The 25,915-nt window shown below is 46.9% G+C and overlaps 1 protein-coding gene across 9 annotated transcripts in view; it reads right to left on the bottom strand.

The window, feature by feature from the left end:
* Positions 1-25,915, bottom strand: part of UBR5 (ubiquitin protein ligase E3 component n-recognin 5) — a 253,650-nt gene that overhangs the window by 204,925 nt on the left and 22,810 nt on the right. For all 9 annotated transcript variants that reach the window (XM_063924221.1, XM_063924220.1, XM_063924222.1 and 6 more), the window contains exons 2-4: positions 22,951-22,995; positions 10,299-10,380; positions 10,128-10,204 (exon numbers count right to left, since the gene is read on the bottom strand). In XM_063924221.1, the coding sequence (XP_063780291.1) occupies positions 10,128-10,204; positions 10,299-10,380; positions 22,951-22,995 (204 nt within the window). The remainder of the gene's footprint in view (positions 1-10,127; positions 10,205-10,298; positions 10,381-22,950; positions 22,996-25,915) is intronic.

Consider the following 25,915-nt stretch of genomic DNA (forward strand, 5'->3'; position numbering starts at 1 on the left):
GGTATAATGTGTTGTCGGTATTATGTTTTATCGGTATTACATCTTTTGGTATGTTCACAGTGTCGGTATTCTGATTTGTAGGTATGTTGTGATTGTGGTTTTCGTTGTTGGCATTCTGTACGTCGGTATTACATCAAGCGGTATGTTATCTGCATCCCGTTTTGGAGTATAATAAAATCTGTATATTCTATGTGAAGTAAGCTTTACACTTCACAGGATTTCAAGCAGGTTCTCCCATAAGTGACTATGATTAAGTAATATCACTGTCCATTTCGCACTTGAGGAGTTCCATAGCTACCCTTCACAGTATTTTTTTGCTTAAATAGAAAAAAGTATATTTTTGTTTTTGTAACCACAGAAGATGGTATTTTCTTTTCCTACTTACAAATATAAAAAGGTACTGCCTTCACTGAACTGTATAGTCCCTCCTTAATCTAATTTATAAAGAGTGCAATTACGCACCACATTATGACCACCCTAAAAGCAATTCCTATTTATGTAATTACGCTTCACTTCCAACACATCCAGTAGATGGTAGCTCCAACTAAAAATCTCTCTCTTTGGTGCCTTAAGCAGACACTGAGGTTACAAGGCAGTAGCAAGTTAATACAGGTTGAGTATCCCATATCCAAATATCCGAAATACGGAATATTCCGAAATACGGACTTTTTTGAGCGAGAGTGAGATAGTGAAACTTCTGTTTTCGGATGGCTCAGTGTACACAAACTTTGTTTCATACACACAGTTATTAAAAATATTGTATTAAATGACCTTCAGGCTGTGTGTATAAGGTGTATATGAAACAAATGAATTGTGTGAATGTAGACACACTTTGTTCAATGCACAAAGTTATAAAAAATATTGGCTAAAATTACCTGCAGGCTGTGCGTATAAGGTGCATATAAAACAAATGCATTCTGTGCTTAGATTTAGGTCCCATTGCCATGATATCTCATTATGGTATGCAATTATTCCAAAATACGGAAAAATCCGATATCCAAAATACCTCTGGTCCCAAGCATTTTGGATAAGGGATACTCAACCTGTAGTAACCCAATAGCATTCTACTTGCAGCTGCTAAATAATCCTGAAAAGGAGCACTTGAAAATAAGATTTTACTCACCGGTAAATCTATTTCTCGTAGTCCGTAGTGGATGCTGGGGACTCCGTAAGGACCATGGGGAATAGACGGGCTCCGCAGGACACATGGGCACTTTAAGAAAGAATTTAGATTCTGGTGTGCTCTGGGTCCTCCCTCTATGTCCCTCTTCCAGACCTCAGTTAAAGAAACTGTGCCCGGAAGAGCTGACCATACAAGGAAAGGATTTTGGTAATCCAGGGCAAGATACATACCAGCCACACCAATCACACCGTATAACTTGTGATAAACTTACCCAGTCAACAGTATGAACAACAGAGCATCAGTGCAACACTGATGCAACTATAACATAACCCTTATTGCAGCAATAACTATATACAAGTATTGCAGAAGAAGTCCGCACTTGGGACGGGCGCCCAGCATCCACTACGGACTACGAGAAATAGATTTACCGGTAAGTAAAATCTTATTTTCTCTAACGTCCTAGTGGATGCTGGGGACTCAGTAAGGACCATGGGGATTATACCAAAGCTCCCAAACGGGCGGGAGAGTGCGGATGACTCTGCAGCACCGAATGAGCAAACACAAGGTCCTCCTCAGCCAGGGTATCAAACTTATAGAACTTTGCAAAAACGTGTTTGAACTAGAGATGAGCGGATTCGGTTTTACTCGGTTCTCAAAACCGAATCTTATTGGCTATCCAAAACACGTGACATCCGTGAGCCAATAAGATTCGGTTTTGAGAACCGAGTAAAACCGAGTAAAACCGAATCCGCTCATCTCTAGTTTGAACCTGACCAAGTAGCCGCTCGGCACAGCTGTAATGCAGAGACCCCTCGGGCAGCTGCCCAAGAAGAGCCCACCTTCCTAGTGGAATGGGCCTTAACTGATTTTGGCAGCGGCAATCCAGCCGCAGAATGAGCCTGCTGAATCGTGTTACAGATCCAGCGAGCAATAGTTTGCTTTGAAGCAGGCGCCCCAAGCTTGTTGGAAGCATACAGGATAAACAAAGATTCTGTTTTCCTGACCCTAGCCGTTCTGGCTACATAAACCTTCAAAGCCCTGACCACATCAAGTAACTCGGAATCCTCCCAGTCAGTAGTAGCCACAGGAACCACAATAGGTTGGTTTATATGAAAGGATGAAACCACTTTCGGCAGAAATTGTGGGCGGGTCCGCATTTCTGCTCTATCCGCATGGAAAACCAGATAGGGGCTTTTGTGTGACAAAGCCGCCAATTCTGACACATGCCTAGCCGAAGCCAAGGCTAGTAGCATGACCACCTTCCACGTGAGATATTTCAATTCCACCGGTTTTGAGTGGTTCAAACCAGTGTGATTTCAGGAAAATCAACACCACGTTAAGATCCCAAGGTGCCACTGGAGGCACAAAAGGGGGCTGAATATGCAGCACTCCCTTTACAAATGTCTGAACTTCAGGTAGAGAAGCAAGTTCTTTTTGAAAGAAAATGGATAGGGCCGAAATCTGGACCTTAATGGAACCCAATTTTAGGCACAAAGTCACTCCCGACTGTAGGAAGTGAAGGAAACGGCCCAGCTGGAATTCCTCCGTAGGGGCATTCCTGGCCTCACACCAAGCAACATATTTCCGCCATATACGGTGATAATGTTGAGCCATCGCGTCCTTCCTAGACTTTATCAGCGTAGGAATGACCTCATCCGGAATGCCTTTTTCTGCTAGGATCCGGCGTTCAACCGCCATGCCGTCTAACGCAGCCGCGGTAAGTCTTGGAACAGACAGGGCCCCTGTTGCAACAAGTCCTGTCTTAGAGGCAGAGGCCACAGATCCTCTGTGAGCATTTCTTGCAGATCTGGATACCAAGTCCTTCTTGGCCAATCCGGAACAATGAGTATTGTTCTCACTCCTTTTTTTCTTATGATTCTCAGCATCTTGGGTATGAGAGGAAGAGGAGGAAATACAAAGACCGACTGGAACACCCACGGTGTCACCAGTGCGTCCACAGCTATCGCCTGAGGGTCTCTTGACCTGGCGCAATACCTCTGTAGCTTTTTGTTGAGGCGGGATGCCATCATGTCCACCTGTGGCAGTTCCCACCGACTTGCAATCTGCGTGAAGACTTCTTGATGAAGTCCCCACTCTCCCGGGTGGAGGTCGTGCCTGCTGAAGAAGTCTGCTTCCCAGTTGTCCACTCCCGGGATGAACACTGCTGACAGTGCGCTTACGTGATTCTCCGCCCAGCGAAGAAATCTGGTGGCTTCTGCCATCGCCACCCTGCTCCTTGTGCCGCCTTGTCGGTTTACATGAGCCACAGTGGTGATGTTGTCTGACTGAATCAGAACCGGTTGGTCGCGAAGCAGGGTCTCCGCTTGACGTAGGGTGTTGTATATGGCCCTTAGTTCCAGGATGTTGATGTGAAGGCAAGTCTCCTTACTTGACCACAGACCTTGGAAATTTCTTCCGTGTGACTGCCCCTCACCCTCGGAGGCTTGCATCCGTGGTCACCAGGACCCAGTCCTGAATGCCGAATCTGCGGCCCTCGAGAAGGTGAGCACTCTGCAGCCACCACAAGAGAGACACCCTGGCCCTGGGGGATAGGGTGATTAACCAATGCATTTGAAGATGTGATCCGGACCATTTGTCCAGTAAGTCCCATTGAAAGGTCCTCGCATGGAACCTGCCGAAGGGAATGGCCTCGTATGATGCCACCATCTTTCCCAGGACTCGAGTGCAGTGATGCAGAGACACCTGTTTTGGTTTTAATAGGTTTATGACCAGTGTCATGAGTTCCTGAGCTTTCTCTATCAGGAGATAAACCCTTTTCTGGTCTGTGTCCAGAATCATGCCCAGGAAAGGCAGACGAGTCGTAGGAATCAACTGCGACTTTGGAATATTTAGAATCCAGCCGTGTTGCCGTAACACTTCCAGAGAACGTGCTACGCTGATCAGCAACTGTTCTCTTGACCTCGCCTTTATGAGGAGATCGTCCAAGTATGGGATAATTGTGACCCCTTGCTTCCGCAGGAGTACCATCATTTCCGCCATTACCTTGGTAAATATTCTCAGTGCCGTGGAGAGGCCAAACAGCAACGTCTGAAATTGGTAAGGACAATCCTGTACCACAAACCTGAGGTACACCTGATGAGGTGGATAAATGGGGACATGAAGGTATGCATCCTTTATGTCCAGAGACACCATAAAATCCCCCCTTCCAGGCTTGCGATGACCGCTCTGAGCGATTCCATCTTGAACTTTAACCTTTTCAGGTTTATGTTCAGGGATTTTAAATTCAATATGGGTCTGACCGAACCGTCCGGTTTCGGTACTACAAACATGGTCGAATAATAACCCCTTCCTTGTTGAAGGGGGGGAACCTTGACCACCACCTGTTGAAGATACAATTTGTGAATTGCAGTTAACACTATTTCCCTCTCGAGGGGGGAAGCTGGCAGGGCCGATTTGAGGTATCGGTGCGGGGGCATCTCTTCGAATTCCAGCTTGTATCCCTGAGACACAATATCTATTGCCCAGGGCTCCAACTGGGAGTGAACCCACTCGTGGCTGAAATTTCAGAGACGCGCCCCCACCGGGCCTAGCTCCGCCTGTGGAGCCCCAGCGTCATGCAGTGGATTTTGTGGAAGCCGGGGAAGACTTCTGATCCTGGGAACTAGCTGTGTTGTGCAGCTTCTTTCCTCTGCCCCTGCCAAGAAAGGACGCACCTCGGACTTTCTTGCTTTTCTGTGATCGAAAGGACTGCATTTGGTAATACGGTGCTTTCTTAGGTTGTGAGGAAACATATGGCAAAAAATTTGACTTTCCAGCAGTAGCTGTGGAGACCAGGTCCGAGAGACCCTCCCCAAACAATTCCTCACCCTTGAAAGGTAAAACCTCCATGTGCCTTTTTGAGTCGGCATCACCTGTCCATTGCCGAGTCCACAGGACCCTTCTGGCAGAAATCGACATAGCGTTTATTCTAGAACCCAGTAGACCACAGGTTCTCAAACTCGGTCCTCAGGACCCCACACAGTGCATGTTTTGCAGGTCTCCTCACAGAATCACAAGTGAAATAATTATCTCCACCTGTGGACCTTTTAAAATGTGTCAGTGAGTAATTAATACACCTGTGCTGGGTTACCTGCAAAACATGCACTGTGTGGGGTCCTGAGGACCGAGTTTGAGAACCACTGCAGTAGACTAATGTCTCTTTGAGCATCTCTCATATATAGGACAGCGTCTTTTATATGCCCCAGGGTCATCAATATAGTATCCTTGTCTAAGGTATCAAGTTCCTCAGACAGGGTGTCCGTGCATGCTGCTACAGCACTACACACCCAGGCCGACGCGATCGCTGGCCTCAGTAAGGTACCTGAATGTATATAAATGGACTTTAGGGTACCCTCTTGCTTTCTATCGGCAGCATCTTTGAGGGTAGCCGTATCCTGTGACGGCAGGGCTACCCTCTTGGATAAGCGTGTTAAAGCTTTGTCCACCCTAGGGGAGGATTCCCAGCGTAACCTGTCCGTTGGCGGGAAAGGATACGCCATAAGAATCCGTTTGGAAATCTGCAGTTTTTTATCTGGAGATTCCCAAGCCTTTTCACATAACTCATTTAGTTCATGTGAAGGGGGAAAAGTCACCTCTTGCCTATTTTCCCCATACATATGAACCCTCTTGTCAGGGACAGGTGTTTCCTCTGTGATGTGCAACACATCCTTAATTGCTATAATCATATAACGGATGGATTTAGCCAATTTTGGCTGTAACTTTGCATCATCGTAATCGACACTGGAATCAGAATCCATGTCGGTATCTGTGTCAACAATTTTGGATAGTGGGCGCTTCTGAGACCCTGACGGCCTCTGCGACATAGGATCAGGCACGGGCTGAGACCCTGACTGTCCTAAGGATTCAGCTTTTTCCAACCTTTTATGCAAGGAATTAACATTATCATTTAAAACCTTCCACATATCCATCCAATCAGGTGTCGGCGCCGTCGGCGGAGACACCACATTAATTTGCTTCCGCTCGGTTTCCACGTAGCCTTCCTCATCAAACATGTCGACACAAGCGTACCGACACCGCACACACACAGGGAATGCTCTTTTTGAAGACAGTTCCCCCACAAGGCCCTTTGGAGAGACAGAGAGAGAGTATGCCAGCACACACCCCAGCGCTATATAACCCAGGAATAACACAGTAACTTAATGTTAACCCAGTAGCCGCTGTTTATATTGATTTTTGCGCCTAATTATGTGCCCCCCCCTCTCTTTTTACCCTCTTCTACCGTGTATCTGCAGGGGAGAGCCTGGGGAGCTTCCTCAGCAGAGCTGTGGAGAAAAAATGGCGCTGGTGAGTGCTGAGGAAGAAGCCCCGCCCCCTCAGCGGTGGGCTTCTGTCCCGCTTCAATGTACAATTTTTGGCGGGGGCTCATACATATATACAGTGCCCAACTGTATATATGCTAAACTTTTGCCAAAGAGGTCCCAATTGCTGCCCAGGGCGCCCCCCTGCGCCCTGCACCCTTACAGTGACCGGAGTATGTGAGGTGTGTGTGGGAGCAATGGCGCACAGCTGCAGTGCTGTGCGCTACCTCAGTGAAGACTGGAGTCTTCTGCCGCCGATTTTGAAGTCTTCTTGCTTCTCATGCTCACCCGGCTTCTGTCTTCCGGCTCTGCGAGGGGGACGGCGGCGCGGCTCTGGTATCGGACGACGAGGGTGAGATCCTGTGTATGATCCCTCTGGAGCTAATGGTGTCCAGTAGCCTAAGAAGCAGGACCTATCTTCAGAGAGTAGGGCTGTTTCTCTCCCCTCTGTCCCACGATGCAGGGAGTCTGTTGCCAGTAGAGCTCCCTGAAAATAAAAAACCTAACAAAATACTTTTACAGCAAGCTCAGGAGAGCTCACTGAACAGCACCCAGCTCGTCCGGGCACAGATTCAAACTGAGGTCTGGAGGAGGGACATAGAGGGAGGAGCCAGAGCACACCAGAATCTAAATTCTTTCTTAAAGTGCCCATGTCTCCTGCGGAGCCCGTCTATTCCCCATGGTCCTTACGGAGTCCCCAGCATCCACTAGGACGTTAGAGAAAAACTTGAAATTAAGGTCCAGATAGCACAGCTGGTTGATTACATTCTGGATACGAATGGCTAAAAACCTTTACCCTAGACCAGTGGTTCCCAAACAGTGTCCTCAAGGCACCCCAACAGTCCAGGTTTTAACGATATCCATGATAAAGCACAGCTGACTTAATTAGTACCTCAGTCAGTTTGATACCATGTGTACACAAGCATCGATATCCTTAAAACCGGGACCGTTGGGGTGCCTTGAGTACTGCTTTTGGGAACCACCGCCCCAGTCAAAGCAGCACTCAGGGGTTGATTCAAGGTAGGTAATGCAGGTAATGGCGGCAAAGGGCCACTGCGAGGGTGTGGAAACGCCAGTGTCAGCACACCAAATTGTATTTGTTCACAGCTCCATTGGGCATGAAAATCTGTGATCTCAGAGCTACAGTGTGGCATATGCCCGCTATGGAGTTGAACCCTTCAAAATCAAAACGTTTCCGAAGCATTCCAGTTTGGATTAAGGTCCAAATGTATTAAGCCTTAAAAAGTGATAAAGTGGATACTAATAAAGAGTGATGAAGTACCAGCCAATCAGCTTCTTTAAGATGGGCATACACTAGACAATTATCCAACAAATAATCTGCCAAATCTGGCTGGTTGGAATGAAAATCTGGTAATGGATGAGAGCAAATGACAACAGGCCATTTGCTCGCAACACTGGAAAATAAGATAAACTGTCGTTCAGACAAATTGGTTAAATCACGGCTCTCATCCATTACCAGATTTTCATTCCAAGCAGACCGATCTGCCAGATAACTGTAGTATAGTGTATGCCCATCTTAACTGCCATCTTACAGGATGTGTTTGAAAAATGACAGTTAGGAGTTGATTGGTTGGTGCTTTATCTCTCTTTATCTGTCTCTACTTCATCACCTTTTAAGTCTTAATACATTTGGGCCTAATTCTTTAACACAAGTGATTACAGAAAAAAAAAAAAAAAAGGGGGGGGGGGCGCATTATAGATATATCATTTTTTTATTTATTTAATTTAGTTTTATTTTTTGGGGTCCTTCCATATGCAATTACAATGATAAAAAAAAAAATGTAAAAACACATTCCACCTCTTTTTATCCCCAAGAAACACTATATAACTGCCTTTCCCAGAGCAAGCAATTCGGATTACAGAATGCCAGACAATATCAAGCACACTGTACAACTTTAAGAAAACGGCTTTCTTTGCTTATAAACTATTTTTTGTGAAGAACACTTCATTTTTATTGGGTGGGCAAAGTACTCCCATTCACTTTCAGGATACAGTATGCTATACCAGCGGCTGGAATGCCGCCCATCAGTATACCGATAGCGTCATCCCACCCACTTATATGCCGGCAGCGGGGCGAGCGCCAGAAAGACACTTGCGGGCTCGCTTCACTCACCACAGGTTATATTCTCCCTCTATGGGTGTTGTGGACACACACAGAGGGAGAATAGCCTGTCTCGCTGGAATTCAGACGTCGGCATTTCACCGCCAGACGGGATTCCGGCATCTGTATTGTGATCACCAGTATCCCGACTGGCAGTATGGTAACCGCTTCCCCACTTTCATAGTCTGAAAGTACAAGGAAGTAGAATACTGCAGTTTCCTGGTCAGAGAACCACAGCATTCTAAGGAGGGAGAGTACAATGAAACACTGGTTGCACCCCACAGAGACGTGCTGGAAAGCTTGAGGCATCAGAGGTACTGTAACTGGGTGATCGCCGCAATACTCATCTACATACTGCCAGTGGTCAAGTCCCCACACCACCTAAAAAGGCTATAAAACCTTGCTATATGGGAGTCATTTCTATGTATGTCAACGGATGCACTTATAGGCCACACACTAGGCGATTGGCCGACGTACAACCTGGTGGTGGGGGAGAAGGGGAGGTGTTTGACGGGGGGAGTGAAGTTTCTTCACTACCCCGTCATCCGGCCCCATAGCCCTGCATGCTAATATGGACGATATTGTCCATATTGGCATGCATGTATAAACGAGGTGGCATCAATGATGGTCGAGCGCGGGGCCGCACATTGTTCGTGTCTACACACTGAAAGATATGAACGAGTTCTCATTCATTAATGAACGAGACCGTTCATATCGTTCAGTTAGATCTTTAAGTGTGTAGGTCCCATTATGCATTAAAATCATTCTGCAAACCCCTACATCTCATTGTTTGCTCCATTCAGTGTTTTGGCAAAAACAATTAAAATGACACATTTATGTTAACACATAATAGTCAGCTAAAGCTATTAAACTGCCTCTCCTGAGAACAATTAAGCTCATAAGCAATGATGGATACTGTAAGCATTCTAGATTAGATACAGAGGTGCACCACCTTCCAAAAGCAATGTCTGTTGAATCTAAGAGAGAACATCCATGCTGGACAGCCTTCTAAATAGTTTTATCATAAATTAGTATGTTTATTAATATACAGGCTGTCATATACAAATAACCCCTCAAACATAGCCTTTTCTGTCTCTTTAATTGAGCCCTCTATATAAATAGATGCACCAGTGATGATAATCTAATTCTTTTCCTGCAGCCCAAATGAAAAAAAAAAGAAAAAAAGAAAGAGAAGTGTAAAAACAAAAAACAAAAACAAAGTTGAAAATTGCAGAAAACGGAAGACTAAAGATTAATATTTTGTGAACCACAGCGGTCAACAAAATATTGCTGTATTTAAAAGTTAAGAATATGTCAAAAAGGAGAAGAAAGGGTCAAGGAATAAGCTCACCCAGATAATTCAAAAGCAAATATGTTTTCCCTTCTAAGTTCATTAGTTGTAACTGAATGTCACTGCTGCTGAATAAAGCTTATCTCACGGCCACGGAGACAGTGGCACTTCTATTGCTGTGCATACATGAAGTTTGCAGAATAAAGATCTCTGGATATTTAAATATACATAAAACCCCCCCAAACACCCCCATTCTGGAGTACAATGTCTTACCCATCATTGTTTTCTGGTTTACTCAATTCCAGTCTGTCTGGTTGGACTAAAAAGCCAATTCTGCAAACTCTGCCATCCTAATGTAGAAGAAATCATTGTGAAATCATAAATCCATCACTGTAGAATGTTAAGAATATAAATGCAGAAACAGGAAAAAAAGTGTTTTGGTACCTCCAAGAGAAAAGCAGCATGATTCGGTCCCACCACACACTGTTTTATAGTTGTCTGTTCCAGCACGTTCAGAGGGGGGTGGCTGTGCAGAAAACACATCATATATGCATTAGGCCATGGCCATTAAAGACAACTCGTTATTGGTGTTTAAGAGGGCGGATTCAAGTAACAGCAAAGCCCATGATAAGACATAATGGTGTGGAAATGCTAGTAAAGGGAAACCTCATCATTGCCAATATTTCACACTCCAACCGTGCCGTAATAGGGGTGATGTTGCAGGTCTGTAATTATCACTAGTTTAACGTCTCAAAGTTAACAATTTTAATTTTCCAGAACCAACTGAACTGGTGAAGAACAGTTATGAATACAAGTTTCATACAAAAAGCTTACATGATTTATTCTGACTCTACCAGGACATTAGTAATGTTTTACTGTCAATAGTTACTAGTGAGTTAACATGGAGAAAATGATTCCAATGAACAGATTTGTACACTATGCAATTATACAGCAAACACATTGGCATGTTTAACAAAAATAAGAATTTACTTACCGATAATTCTATTTCTCATAGTCCGTAGTGGATGCTGGGGACTCCGTCAGGACCATGGGGAATAGCGGCTCCGCAGGAGACAGGGCACAAAAAGTAAGCTTTTAGGATTACATGGTGTGTACTGGCTCCTCCCCCTATGACCCTCCTCCAAGCCTCAGTTAGGTACTGTGCCCGGACGAGCGTACACAATAAGGAAGGATCTTGAATCCCGGGTAAGACTCATACCAGCCACACCAATCACACCGTACAACTTGTGATTTGAACCCAGTTAACAGTATGATAACAACGAAGAAGCCTCTGAAAAGATGGATCACAACAATAATAACCCGATTTTTGTAACAATAACTATGTACAAGTATTGCAGACAATCCGCACTTGGGATGGGCGCCCAGCATCCACTACGGACTATGAGAAATAGAATTATCGGTAAGTAAATTCTTATTTTCTCTAACGTCCTAGTGGATGCTGGGGACTCCGTCAGGACCATGGGGATTATGCCAAAGCTCCCAAACGGGCGGGAGAGTGCGGATGACTCTGCAGCACCGAATGAGAGAACTCCAGGTCCTCCTTAGCCAGAGTATCAAATTTGTAAAATTTTACAAACGTGTTCTCCCCTGACCACGTAGCTGCTCGGCAAAGTTGTAATGCCGAGACCCCTCGGGCAGCCGCCCAAGATGAGCCCACCTTCCTTGTGGAGTGGGCATTTACAGATTTAGGCTGTGGCAGGCCTGCCACAGAATGTGCAAGTTGGATTGTGCTACAGATCCAACGAGCAATCGTCTGCTTAGACGCAGGAGCACCCATCTTGTTGGGTGCATACAGGATAAACAGCGAGTCAGATTTTCTGACTCCAGCCGTCCTTGAAATATATATTTTCAATGCTCTGACAACGTCCAGCAACTTGGAGTCCTCCAAGTCGCTAGTAGCCGCAGGCACCACAATAGGCTGGTTCAAGTGAAAAGCCGAAACCACCTTAGGCAGAAACTGAGGACGCGTCCGCAGTTCTGCCCTGTCCGAATGGAAAATCAGATATGGGCTTTTGTACGATAAAGCCGCCAACTCTGATACTCTCCTGGCTGAAGCCAGGGCCAGTAGCATGGTTACTTTCCATGTAAGATACTTCAAATCTACCGATTTGAGCGGCTCAAACCAATGGGATTTGAGAAAATCCAAAACTACGTTGAGATCCCACGGTGCCACTGGAGGCACAATCGGGGGCTGTATATGTAGTACACCTTTGACAAAGGTTTGTACTTCAGGCACTGAAGCCAATTCTTTCTGGAAGAAAATCGATAAGGCCGAAATTTGAACCTTAATAGACCCCAATTTGAGGCCCATAGACAATCCTGCCTGCAGGAAATGTAGGAATCGACCCAATTGAAATTCCTCCGTTGGGGCCTTCTTGGCCTCACACCACGCAACATATTTTCTCCAAATGCGGTGATAATGTTGTGCGGTCACTTCCTTCCTGGCTTTAATCAAGGTAGGAATAACTTCCTCTGGAATGCCCTTTTCTTTTAGAATCCGGCGTTCAACCGCCATGCCGTCAAACGCAGTCGCGGTAAGTCTTGGAACATACAAGGTCCCTGCTGAAGCAGATCCCTTCTTAACGGTAGAGGCCACGGCTCTTCCGTGAGCATCTCTTGAAGTTCCGGGTACCAAGTCCTTCTCGGCCCATCCGGAGCCACGAGTATTGTTCTTACTCCCCGTAGCCGTATAATTCTCAGTACCTTTGGTATGAGAGGCAGAGGAGGAAACACATACACGGACTGGTACACCCACGGTGTTACCAGAGCGTCCACAGCTATTGCCTGAGGGTCTCTTGACCTGGCGCAATATCTGTCCAGTTTCTTGTTGAGGCGGGACGCCATCATGTCCACCTTTGGTTTTCCCAACGGTTCACAATCATGTGGAAGACTTCTGGATGAAGTCCCCACTCTCCCGGGTGGAGGTCGTGTCTGCTGAGGAAGTCTGCTTCCCAGTTGTCCACTCCCGGAATGAACACTGCTGACAGTGCTATGACATGATTTTCCGCCCAGCGAAGAATCCTTGCAGCTTCTGTCATTGCTCTTCTGCTTCTCGTGCCGCCCTGTCTGTTTACGTGGGCGACTGCCGTGATGTTGTCCGACTGGATCAACACCGGCTGACCCTGAAGCAGCGGTTTTGCCAGGCTTGGAGCATTGTAAATCGCTCTTAGCTCCAGTATATTTATGTGAAGAGACGTCTCCAGGTTTGACCACACGTCCTGGAAGTTTCTTCCCTGTGTGACTGCTCCCCAGCCTCGTAGGCTGGCATCCGTAGTCACCAGGACCCAGTCCTGTATGCCGAATCTGCGGCCCTCTAACAGATGGGCACTCTGCAACCACCACAGAAGAGACACCCTTGTTCTTGGTGACAGTGTTATCCGCTGATGCATGTGCAGATGCGATCCGGACCATTTGTCCAGCAGATCCCACTGAAATATTCGTGCGTGGAATCTGCCGAATGGAATTGCTTCGTAAGAAGCCACCATCTTTCCCAGGACTCTTGTGCATTGATGTACTGACACATTTCCTGGTTTTAGGAGATTCCTGACAAGTTCGGATAACTCCCTTGCTTTCTCCTCCGGGAGAAACACCTTTTTCTGAACAGTGTCCAGAATCATTCCCAGGAACAGCAGACGTGTCGTCGGGGTCAATTGAGATTTTGGAAGATTCAGAATCCACCCGTGTTGTTGAAGCACTACTTGGGTTAGTGCTACTCCCACTTCCAGCTGTTCTCTGGACCTTGCCCTTATCAGGAGATCGTCCAAGTAAGGGATAATTAATACGCCTTTTCTTCGTGGAAGAACCATCATTTCGGCCATTACCTTGGTAAAGACCCGAGGTGCCGTGGACAAACCAAATGGCAGCGTTTGAAACTGATAATGACAGTTTTGTATCACGAACCTGAGATACCCTTGGTGTGAAGGGTAAATTGGGACATGCAGATAAGCATCTTTTATGTCCAGGGACACCATGAAGTCCCCTTCTTCCAGATTCGCTATCACTGCTCTGAGTGACTCCATCTTGAACTTGAATTTCTGTATGTACAGGTTCAAGGATTTCAGATTTAGAATAGGTCTTACCGAACCGTCCGGCTTCGGTACCACAAATAGTGTGGAATAATACCCCTTTCCCTGTTGTAGGAGGGGTACCTTGACTATCACCTGCTGAGAATACAGCTTGTGAATGGCTTCCAATACCGTCGCCCTTTCTGAGGGAGATGTTGGTAAAGCAGACTTTAGGAACCGGCGAGGGGGAGACTTTTCGAATTCCAACTTGTAACCCTGAGATACTACCTGCAGGATCCAAGGGTCCACCTGTGAGCGCGCCCACTGTGTGCTGAAAATCTTTAGTCGACCCCCCACCGCCCCTGAGTCCGCTTGCACAGCCCCAGCGTCATGCTGAGGGCTTTGTAGAAGCCGGGGAGGGCTTCTGTTCGTGGGAAGTAGTTGCTTGCTGCACCCTCTTACCCCTTCCTTTGCCTCTGGGCAAATATGACTGTCCTTTTGCCCGCTTGTTCTTATAGGAACGAAAGGACTGCGGCTGAAAAGACGGTGTCTTTTTCTGTTGGGAGGTGACCTGAGGTAAAAAAGTGGATTTTCCGGCTGTTGCCGTGGCCACCAGATCCGATAGACCGACCCCAAATAATTCCTCTCCTTTATACGGCAATACTTCCATATGCCGTTTGGAATCCGCATCACCTGACCACTGTCGCGTCCATAAACTTCTTCTGGCAGATATGGACATCGCACTTACTCTCGATGCCAGAGTGCAAATATCCCTCTGAGCATCTCGCATATAAAGAAAAGCATCCTTTAATTGCTCTATAGTCAATAAAATACTGTCCCTATCCAGGGTATCAATATTTTCAGTCAGGGAATCCGACCACACCACCCCAGCACTGCACATCCAGGCTGAGGCTATTGCTGGTCGCAGTATAACACCAGTATGTGTGTATATACTCTTCAGGGTAGTTTCCAGCCTCCTATCAGCTGGATCCTTGAGGGCGGCCGTATCAGGAGACGGTAACGCCACTTGTTTTGATAAGCGTGTGAGCGCCTTATCCACCCTAGGGGGTGTTTCCCAGCGCGCCCTAACCTCTGGTGGGAAAGGGTATAATGCCAATAACTTCTTTGAAATTAGCAGTTTTCTATCGGGGTTAACCCACGCTTCATCACACACGTCATTCAATTCCTCTGATTCTGGAAAAGCTACAGGTAGTTTTTTTCACACCCCACATAATACCCCCCTTTGAGGTACCTGCAGTATCAGAGATATGCAAAGCCTCCTTCATTGCCGTGATCATATAACGTGTGGCCCTATTAGAAAACACGTTTCTTTCTTCACCGTCGACACTAGATTCATCTGTGTCGGTACCTGTGTCGACTGACTGAGGTAAGGGACGTTTTACAGCCCCTGACGGTGCCTGAGACAGGTACTAACTGGTTTTCCGGCCATCTCATGTCGTCAACTGACTTTTGCAGCGTGCTAACATTATCACGTAATTCCATAATTAAAGCCATCCATTCCGGTGTCGACTCCCTAGGGGGTGACATCACCATTACCGGCAATTGCTCCGCCTCCACACCAACATCGTCCTCATACATGTCGACACACACGTACCGACACACAGCAGACACACAGGGAATGCTCTTATCGAAGACAGGACCCCACTAGCCCTTTGGGGAGACAGAGGGAGAGTTTGCCAGCACACACCAAAGCGCTATAAAAATGTATATAAACAACCCTAAAAGGTGTTGTTTCTGTTATATGCGCTTAATATATAAAAATATCGCCAAAATATGCCCCCCTTCTCTGTTTTACCCTGTTTCTGTAGTGCAGTGCAGGGGAGAGTCCTGGGAGCCTTCCTCACAGCGGAGCTGAGCAGGAAAATGGCGCTGTGTGCCGAGGAGAATAGGCCCCGCCCCCTAAAACGGCGGGCTCTTCTCCCGGAGTTTGCGATATATGGCAGGGGTTAAATACATCCATATAGCCTCAAGGGCTATATGTGATGTATTTTAGCCATAGAAAAAGGTATTATACATTGCTGCCCAGGGCGCCCCCCCCAGCGCCCTGCACCCTCAGTGACCGCTGGTGTGAAGTGTGCCGACAACAATGGCGCACAGCTGCAGTGCTGTGCGCTACCTTATGAAGACTGAAAGTCTTCTGCCGCCTGTTTCCGGACCTCTGGACCTCTTCAACTTCGGCATCTGCAAGGGGGGTCGGCGGCACGGCTCCGGGACCGGACTCCATGGCTGGGCCTGTGTTCGATCCCTCTGGAGCTAATGGTGTCCAGTAGCCTAAGAAGCAAATCCATCCTGCACGCAGGTGAGTTCACTTCTCTCCCCTAAGTCCCTCGTAGCAGTGAGCCTGTTGCCAGCAGGACTCACTGAAAATAAGAAACCTAAAAAACTTTTTCTAAGCAGCTCTTTATGAGAGCCACCTAGATTGCACCCTGCTCGGACGGGCACAAAAACCTAACTGAGGCTTGGAGGAGGGTCATAGGGGGAGGAGCCAGTACACACCATGTGATCCTAAAAGCTTACTTTTTGTGCCCTGTCTCCTGCGGAGCCGCTATTCCCCATGGTCCTGACGGAGTCCCCAGCATCCACTAGGACGTTAGAGAAAATACACTGTATAAAATCAATGAATGTATAGATTAATACAGAACTAATTTACAAATGTCATTAAAAAAAATCATTTAAGCAAAATAAAGTAACCAAATTAAAAAAAAAACTTCATAAATTGGCTTAGGGGGAGATAAATCAAACCATGGAATGATAAACTACCAATTAGCTCTGACATTTTTCAAACAAAGGGGCCCATTTATCAACGAGTGAAAAAAACGTTGTGTATGATAAATGGTGCTCCAGCCAATCATCTCCTGTCAGGTGATTAAAAACTGTCAGCTGGGAGCTGATTGGCTGGAGCACCATTTATCAAAAACAACACGTTTTATCACTAATTGATAAATGGACCCCAAAGCCTGTAACATACTTTCCACGTTACCCCTCTCCAAGGTTTGATAACCCCCCACCCAGTACCTCAAATTCCTTCAAATGGCAACATATTAGAAACATCTAAAGGCCCGTACACACTGGCCGATAATAAGAATTTACTTACCGATAATTCTATTTCTCGGAGTCCGTAGTGGATGCTGGGGTTCCTGAAAGGACCATGGGGAATAGCGGCTCCGCAGGAGACAGGGCACAAAAAGTAAAGCTTTAGGATCAGGTGGTGTGCACTGGCTCCTCCCCCTATGACCCTCCTCCAAGCCAGTTAGGTACTGTGCCCGGACGAGCGTACACAATAAGGGAGGAATTTTGAATCCCGGGTAAGACTCATACCAGCCACACCAATCACACCGTACAACTTGTGATCTAAACCCAGTTAACAGTATGATAACAGCGGAGCCTCTGAAAAGATGTCTCACAACAATAATAACCCGATTTTTGTAACTATGTACAAGTATTGCAGATAATCCGCACTTGGGATGGGCGCCCAGCATCCACTACGGACTCCGAGAAATAGAATTATCGGTAAGTAAATTCTTATTTTCTCTATCGTCCTAGTGGATGCTGGGGTTCCTGAAAGGACCATGGGGATTATACCAAAGCTCCCAAACGGGCGGGAGAGTGCGGATGACTCTGCAGCACCGAATGAGAGAACTCCAGGTCCTCTTTTGCCAGGATATCAAATTTGTAGAATTTTACAAACGTGTTCTCCCCTGACCACGTAGCTGCTCGGCAGAGTTGTAATGCCGAGACCTCTCGGGCAGCCGCCCAAGATGAGCCCACCTTCCTTGTGGAATGGGCCTTAACCGATTTAGACTGTGGCAGGCCTGCCTCAGAATGTGCAAGTTGAATTGTGTTACAAATCCAACGAGCAATCGACTGCTTAGAAGCAGGCGCACCCAACTTGTTGGGTGCATACAGTATAAACAGCGAGTCAGATTTTCTGACTCCAGCTGTCCTGGAACATATTTTCAGGGCCCTGACAACTTCTAGCAACTTGGAGTCCTCCAAGTCCCTAGTAGGTGCAAGGCACCACAATAAGCTGGTTCAGGTGAAACACTGACACCACCTTAGGGAGAGAACTGGGGACGAGTCCGCAGCTCTGCCCTGTCCGAATGGACAAACCGATATGGGCTTTTTTGAGAAAAAACCACCAATTTGACACTCGCCTGGTCCAGGCCAGGGCCAAGAGCATGGTCACTTTTTATGTGAGATGCTTCAAATCCACATATTTGACTGGTTTTAAACCAATGTGATTTGAGGAATCCCAGAACTACGTTGAGATCCCACAGTGCCACTGGAGGCACAAAAAAGGGGTTTGTATATGCAATACTCCCTTGACAAACTTCTGGACTTCAGGAACTGAAGCCAATTCTTTCTGGAAGAAAATTTACAGGGCCGAATTTGAACCTTAATGGACCCCAATTTGAGGCCCATAGACACTCCTGTTTGCAGGAAATGCAGGAAACGACCGAGTTGAAATTTCTTTGTAGGGCCTTCCTGGCCTCACACCACGCAACATATTTTTGCCACACGTGGTGATAATGTTGTGCGGTCACCTCCTTTCTGGCTTTGACCAGGGTAGGAATGACCTCTTCCGGAATGCCTTTTTTCCCTTAGGATCCGGCTTTCCATCGCCATGCCGACAAACGCAGCTGCGGTAAGTCTTGGAACAGACATGGTACTTGCTGAAGCAAGTCCCTTCTTAGCGGCAGAGGCCATAAGACCTCTGTAAGCATCTCTTGAAGTTCCGGGTACCAAGTCCTTCTTGGCCAATCCGGAGCCATGAGTATAGTTCTTACTCCTCTACGTCTTATAATTCTCAGCACCTTAGGTATGAGAAGCAGAGGAGGGAACACATACACCGACTGGTACACCCACGGTGTTACCAGAACGTCCACATCTATTGCCTGAGGGTCTCTTGACCTGGCGCAATACCTGTCCCGTTTTTTGTTCAGACGGGACGCCATCATGTCCACCTTTGGTATTTCCCAACGGTTTACAATCATGTGGAAAAAACTTCTCAATGAAGTTTCCACTCTCCCGGGTGGAGGTCGTGCTGAGGAAGTCTGCTTCCCAGTTTCCATTCCCGGGATGAAAAACTGCTGACAGTGTTATCACATGATTTTCCGCCCAGCGAAAAGTCCTTGCAGTTTCTGCCATTGCCCTCCTGCTTCTTGTGTCGCCCTGTCTGTTTACGTGGGCGACTGCCGTGATGTTTTTCCCACTGGATCAATACCGGCTGACCTTGAAGCAGAGGTCTTGCTAAGCTTAGAGCATTATAAATTTACCCTTAGCTCCAGTATATTTATGTGGAGAAAAGTCTCCATACTTGATCACACTCCCTGGAAATTTTTCCCTTGTGTGACTGCTCCCCAGCCTCTCAGGCTGGGCTCCGTGGTTACCAGCATCCAATCCTGAATGCCGAATCTGCGGCCCTCTAGAAGATGAGCACTCTATAACCACCACAGGAGAGACACCCTTGTCCTTGGATATTGGGTTATCCGCTGATGCATCTGAAGATGCGATCCGGACCATTTGTCCAGCAGATCCCACTGAAAAGTTCTTACGTGAAATCTGCCGAATGGAATTGCTTCGTAGGAAGCCACCATTTTTACCAGGACCCTTGTGCAATGATGCACTGTTTTTAGGATGTTCCTGACTTGCTCGGATAACTCCCTGGCTTTCTCTTCCGGGAGAAACACCTTTTTCTGGACTGTGTCCAGAATCATCCCTAGGCACAGCAGACGTGTCGTCGGGATCAGCTGCGATTTTGGAATATTTAGAATCCACCCATGCTGATTGTAGCAGTATCCGAGATAGTGCTACTCCGACCTCCAACTGTTCCCTGGACTATGCCCCTATCAGGAGATCGTCCAAGTAAGGGATAATTAAGACGCCTTTTCTTCGAAGAAGAATCATCAATTCGGCCATTACCTTGGTAAAGACCCCGGGGTGCCGTGGACAATCCAAACGGCAGCGTCTGAAACTGATAGTGACAGTTCTGCACCACGAACCTGAGGTACCCTTAGTGAGAAGGGCAAATTTGGGACATAGAGGTAAGCATCCCTGATGTCCCGGGACACTATATAGTCCCCTTCTTCCTGGTTCGTTATCACTGCTCTGAGTGACTTTATCTTAATTTGAACCTTTGTAAGTGTTCAAAAAAAATTTTTTAGAATAAGTCTCACCTAGCCTTCTGGCTTCAGTACCACAATATAGTGTGGAATAATACCCCTTTTCTGTAGTAGGAGGGGTAATTTAATTATCACCTGCTGGGAATACAGCTTGTGAATTTTTTCCCATACTACCTCCTTGTCGGAGGGAGACTTGGTAAAGCAGACTTCAGGAGCCTGCGAAGGGGAAACGTCTCGACATTCCCATCTGTACCCCTGGGATACTACTTGTAGGATCCAGGGGTCCTGTACGGTCTCAGCGCCATGCTGAGAACTTGTCAGACGCGGTGGAACGCTTCTGTTCCTGGGAATGGGCTGCCTGCTGCAGTCTTCTTCCCTTTCCTCTATCCCTGGGCAGATATGATCTTATAGGGACGAGAGGACTGAGGCTGAAAAGACGGTGTCTTTTTCTGCAGAGATGTGACTTAGGGTAAAAAACGGTGGATTTTCCAGCAGTTGCCGTGACCACCAGGTCCGATGGACCGACCCCAAACAAGTCCTCTTCCTTTATACGGCCATACTGTGCCGTTTGGAATCTGCATCACCTGACCACTGTCGTGTCCATAACATCTTCTGGCAGTTATGGACATCGCGTTTATTCATGATGCCAGAGTGCAAATATCCCTCTGTGCATCTCGCATATATAGAAATGCTCTATAGTCAATAAAATACTGTCCCTGTCAAGGGTATCAATATTTTTAGTCAGGGAATCCGACCAAGCCACCCTAGCTCTGCACATCCAGGCTGAGGCGATCGCTGGCCGCAGTATAACACCAGTATGTGTGTATATACTTTTTATTATATTTTCCAGCCTTGTCAGCTGGTCCTTGAGGACGGCCCTATCTATAGACGGTACCGCCACTTGTTTTGATAAGCGTGTGAGCGCCTTATCCACCTTAAGGGGTGTTTCCCAACGCGCCCTAACTTCTGGCGGGAAAGGGTATACCGCCCATAATTTTCTATCGGGGGGAACCCACGCATCATCACACACTTTATTTAATTTATCTGATTCAGGAAAAACTATGGTAGTTTTTTCACATCCCACATAATACCCTCTTTTGTGGTACTTGTAGTATCAGAAATACGTAACACCTCCTTCATTGCCTTTAACGTGTGGCCCTAATAAGGAATACGTTTGTTTATTCACCGTCGACACTGGATTCAGTGTCCCTGTCTGTGTCTGTGTCGACCGACTAAAGTAAACGGGCGTTTTAAAACCCTTGACGGTGTTTTTGAGACGTCTGGACCGTACTAATTGTTTGTCGGCCGTCTCATGTCGTCAACCGACTTTGCAGCGTGTTGACATTATCACGTAATTTCCTAAATAAGCCATCCATTCCGGTGTCGACTCCCTAGAGAGTGACATCACCATTACAGGCAATTGCTCCGCCTCCTCACCAACATCGTCCTCCTACCTGTCGACACACACGTACCGACACACAGCACACACACAGGGAATGCTCTGATAGAGGACAGGACCCACTAGCCCTTTGGAGAGACAGAGGGAGAGTTTGCCAGCACACACCAAAAACGCTATAATTATATAGGGACAACCTTATATAAGTGTTTTCCCTTATAGCATTTTAATATATATATAAGCATATCGCCAAATTAGTGCCCCCCCTCTCTGTTTTAACCCTGTTTCTGTAGTGCAGTGCAGGGGAGAGCCTGGGAGCCTTCCCTCCAGCCTTTCTGTGAGGGAAAATGGCGCTGTGTGCTGAGGAGATAGGCCCCGCCCCTTTTTCGGCGGCCTCGTCTCCCGCTCTTAACGGATTCTGGCAGGGGTTAAATATCTCCATATAGCCTCCGGAGGCTATATGTGAGGTATTTTTAGCCAAAATAGGTATTCATTTGCCTCCCAGGGCGCCCCCCTCCCAGCGCCCTGCACCCTCAGTGACTGCCGTGTGAAGTGTGCTGAGAGGAAAATGGCGCACAGCTGCAGTGCTGTGCGCTACCTTTAGAAGACTGAGGAGTCTTCTGCCGCCGATTCTGGACCTCTTCTTACTTCAGCATCTGCAAGGGGGCCGGCGGCAAGGCTCCGGTGACCATCCAGGCTGTACCTGTGATCGTCCCTCTGGAGCTGATGTCCAGTAGCCAAGAAGCCAATCCATCCTGCACGCAGGTGAGTTCACTTCTTCTCCCCTAAGTCCCTCGTTGCAGTGATCCTGTTGCCAGCAGGACTCACTGTAAAATAAAAAACCTAAGCTAAACTTTTCTAAGCAGCTCTTTAGGAGAGCCACCTAGATTGCACCCTTCTCGGCCGGGCACAAAAATCTAACTGGCTTGGAGGAGGGTCATAGGGGGAGGAGCCAGTGCACACCACCTGATCCTAAAGCTTTACTTTTTGTGCCCTGTCTCCTGCGGAGCCGCTATTCCCCATGGTCCTTTCAGGAACCCCAGCATCCACTAGGACGATAGAGAAATATCGGCCGTTCTCTTGAATGGCCGATATATCGCGGGTCCGTCGGCCAGTGTGTACGGCCGATACGTCTGTGAACTCCGTCGTTCACAGGCGTATCGCGTCGGCTCCGCTGCACAGCCGACGGCCAATATATCTACCGATATATTGGCGCGTCGCTGTGTGTGTACGTACACATGATGCGGCGGCCGGCGGTGATTGACAACACGCCCGCCCAGTTCATGACGTCAGTGCCCGACGGATCGGGCAGTGTGTATGCTCAACACACTGCCCAATCCGTCCATAGATATATCTGCAGATCAATTGATCTGCAGATATATCTACTAGTGTGTACCCACCTTAACTCTACATACTAAAGCATCTCATTTTACAGGACTGTAAGTTCTGCGGTTATAGATTGTAGTGCTGAAACTGTTACACATTTAATTTTAATAGACTTCACATAGTAAATGGATGACTACTCCACTCACCTGCTTAAGTTATATTTATTCAGTTTCTCAGAAACTTCTCTTAACCTAAACAGAAACAAAAGGAAACATTAAACACATCTAATTTACATAAGAACATCTTAATTTAGAAATGTTTTGCTGCTTCTTTAATATACACCTTTGAGGTGACTGTAACATCCCTGCTTGCATGGCTCACCCGACCGTCAGTCACGTATGCTTGCAATGATTAGCTATTTCTGCTATGCCATGCTTTGACTCTTCTCACAGACGTGATAATTCTTAAGGCCCATACACACTTGACGATAAAATGAGCGACGTCGTTCACTTCAGCCCTCATCAACGACGTCGCTCAATATATCGTCAAGTGTGTATGCATCAGACAACCACCGATGCGCGGCCCCGCGGGACGTTAACGACCCTCGCTTATCTGTGGAGCATGTATGCTCAATTTCCACTATGGTCGTTACCGACCAGAGACGTCGTTGAATGTGTATGGTGTGAACGACCAACGACCAAGCCACTGTTCACCAGCCCTGTTCCCAGCTCATGATTTTAATAAACTGTTCAGCTTGGATGCTTCAACGATGAATGGTCTTTGGTAGTGTGTATGCTCATGTCGTTTGCTCAGCTGTTCAAGGGAAGTCGTTAACGACGTGTGCATCGTCAAGTGTGTATGGGCCTTAATGAAATGCGATCTCATTGGATTTTTAAAAAGAATCACAATGTTAGAAGACTGTGAGCAATTGCTATTAGCGCTTTGCCAACCATGATGTGTGTATGTGTACTTATTTTTATTTTTTTAATAGAGACTGGTGAAAGCGCACAGGTTTCTCAATTTATTTGGTGGCGTTTTATGGATTTCATTTTACTACATATATACAGTGTTTTTTTAATCCAAACACTGATCATTAGACACTTAAGGGGCCGATTCAAGTGTTTATCGTGCGGCTGCCAATAGAAGGGCCCAACAGCAGCAATTCAACAGTGGACCCATATTTTCTTGAAGCTTCCGGGGGTGTGAGAAAAAAAAAAAAATGTATGGAAACTAGGCCCTTTGGCAAAAGCAGGGAGTTTATACGGGTTTAGCCGTTTCAGGCAGCTAAATGCGGTCTCCTTGGGAGTGACATACGCACCCACACACAACTGAATTGTGACAATTGTTTGGGCATCGAGAGGGTATAGGAGGGGAGGAGCCAAAGACACATTAATATTTAAAGTGCACCGCCTCCATGGACCCAGTCTATACCCCACTGCAGAGATTTTCAACTTTTTACAACTCGAGGCACACTGAAGAAGATTTAAATATTTCCAAGGCACACTCAAATATAATGGTGATGCATGGTGCAGTTGCGTGTCCTAGGATGTCATGTCGCAGCTTCTCCATAGGTAACGCCTGAGCTACGTCTGAGAAAGCCAGAAGAGCCCAACACTGCCCAGGCCCAAATTCAGAACTAACTCTGCAACCACTAAACCCACCAGTATTGACTGTTCCAGGGCCTCAGTAGCGCCAAAACACTGACGGGCCTGGCTCTGCTTCTATGGCGGCACACCTGGAGACTGCTTAGGGCACACTAGTGTGCCACGGGACAGTGGTTGAAAAACACTGCCCCACTGTAACCAGATCCCAGTGTCTCCTATGGATGATAGAGAAATGTATTTTCACCCATTGCATCAAGCTTTTCTTACAATTCAGAATCGGCCTCTAGGGGCCAATTTAAGGTGTCTAAAATTCCAGTCTAACGGGACTTTTTCTGTTGCAGTCAGGGTAAATGCTGGATGCTTTTGCATGCAGCCCACAGGTGCTGGACAACTTCATATGCATTCTTCATACGAGATTCAAGTCTGGACACACTCCTCTCAGATCTAGATTGCTGCACATTTTACATCTGTCCCACCTACAGTGCAACACTGTTCTGCCAAGGTGCCAATTTATTTGCGCCCAACTCAGAATCAGATGATAGTATGGATCCCAATTAACTGGAAACCTGCATTTAAGAAAAAATATATGGAGTGATATTCAATTGTTATATCGCGCCCGATCTCCAGTCTGAAGTAATGGGAAATCGGGGGGGGGGGGGGGGGGGGGGATATTCAATTGATTTTTTTATCGCCCTCAGCGCACCTATAGAGGTCGGATTTAGATTAGAAAAGCAGCTAAACCCATCCAAAGTGCTGGTCGCGATCGTGGAAAGTGCAGTTTGGGTGCCCAAACAGGTCACTTTTTGCATATTTCAGCTAGCCATCACCAGGAGGGTGCAAGCTGAAATGCAGACGCCGGCATCCATCGCATCCAATGGCACCATCTACTGGCTGCCGGCAGAAAAACAACTGAATTCAACCTATAGTGTTTTAATTCTATTAAGGCTTGGACAAATACTGGAGATAAATCTCTCTATGAAGAGTTCTAGAGCAATAGACATAAAGCACCTTCCCTGGTGACCAACGTCCAGGGCAGAGTAGTCATGACAGACAAGAAGCAAACTGCCCATTTAAGGGCTGTAACACACTGGTCGATTTCTCCCGGATGGCAAAAAGCCGGACAAACTTTGTCCGGCTTTTTGCCATCCGGGAGAAACCGGCAGAGTCTGTCACACAGGACGGTTTTGAGCCGTGTGTGATGCTGTGCGCATGCGCAGCATCAGACACGGCTTGGGGAAAAACCGTTGTGTGTGAAAGCTCCCCTTCACACACACGGTTCACTGGCTGCAAAGACGGCCCGACGCCCGCCAGGCAGCCGGACCTTCCAGTGGTGAGACCCGGCTGCAACCCGGCAGCCGGGCCGGGGCCGTGCAGTGTGTAAGGACACTAGTCCTCACACTGTTCATTACAATGCCGGCACGGGAAAAAGCCGGCCGGCTTTTTCCCGGCCGGCAAAAGCCGGGTAGTGTGTTTTAGCCCTATGTATATGAACACAGAGCATAATTAAATAAAATATTAAATTTTCTTCATCTGCAGTTCCAATTTGAAGTAGCAGGATTTACATGTA

This window comes from Pseudophryne corroboree, chromosome 5 (genome assembly GCF_028390025.1).
Source record: "Pseudophryne corroboree isolate aPseCor3 chromosome 5, aPseCor3.hap2, whole genome shotgun sequence".
NCBI lineage: Eukaryota > Metazoa > Chordata > Amphibia > Anura > Myobatrachidae > Pseudophryne > Pseudophryne corroboree.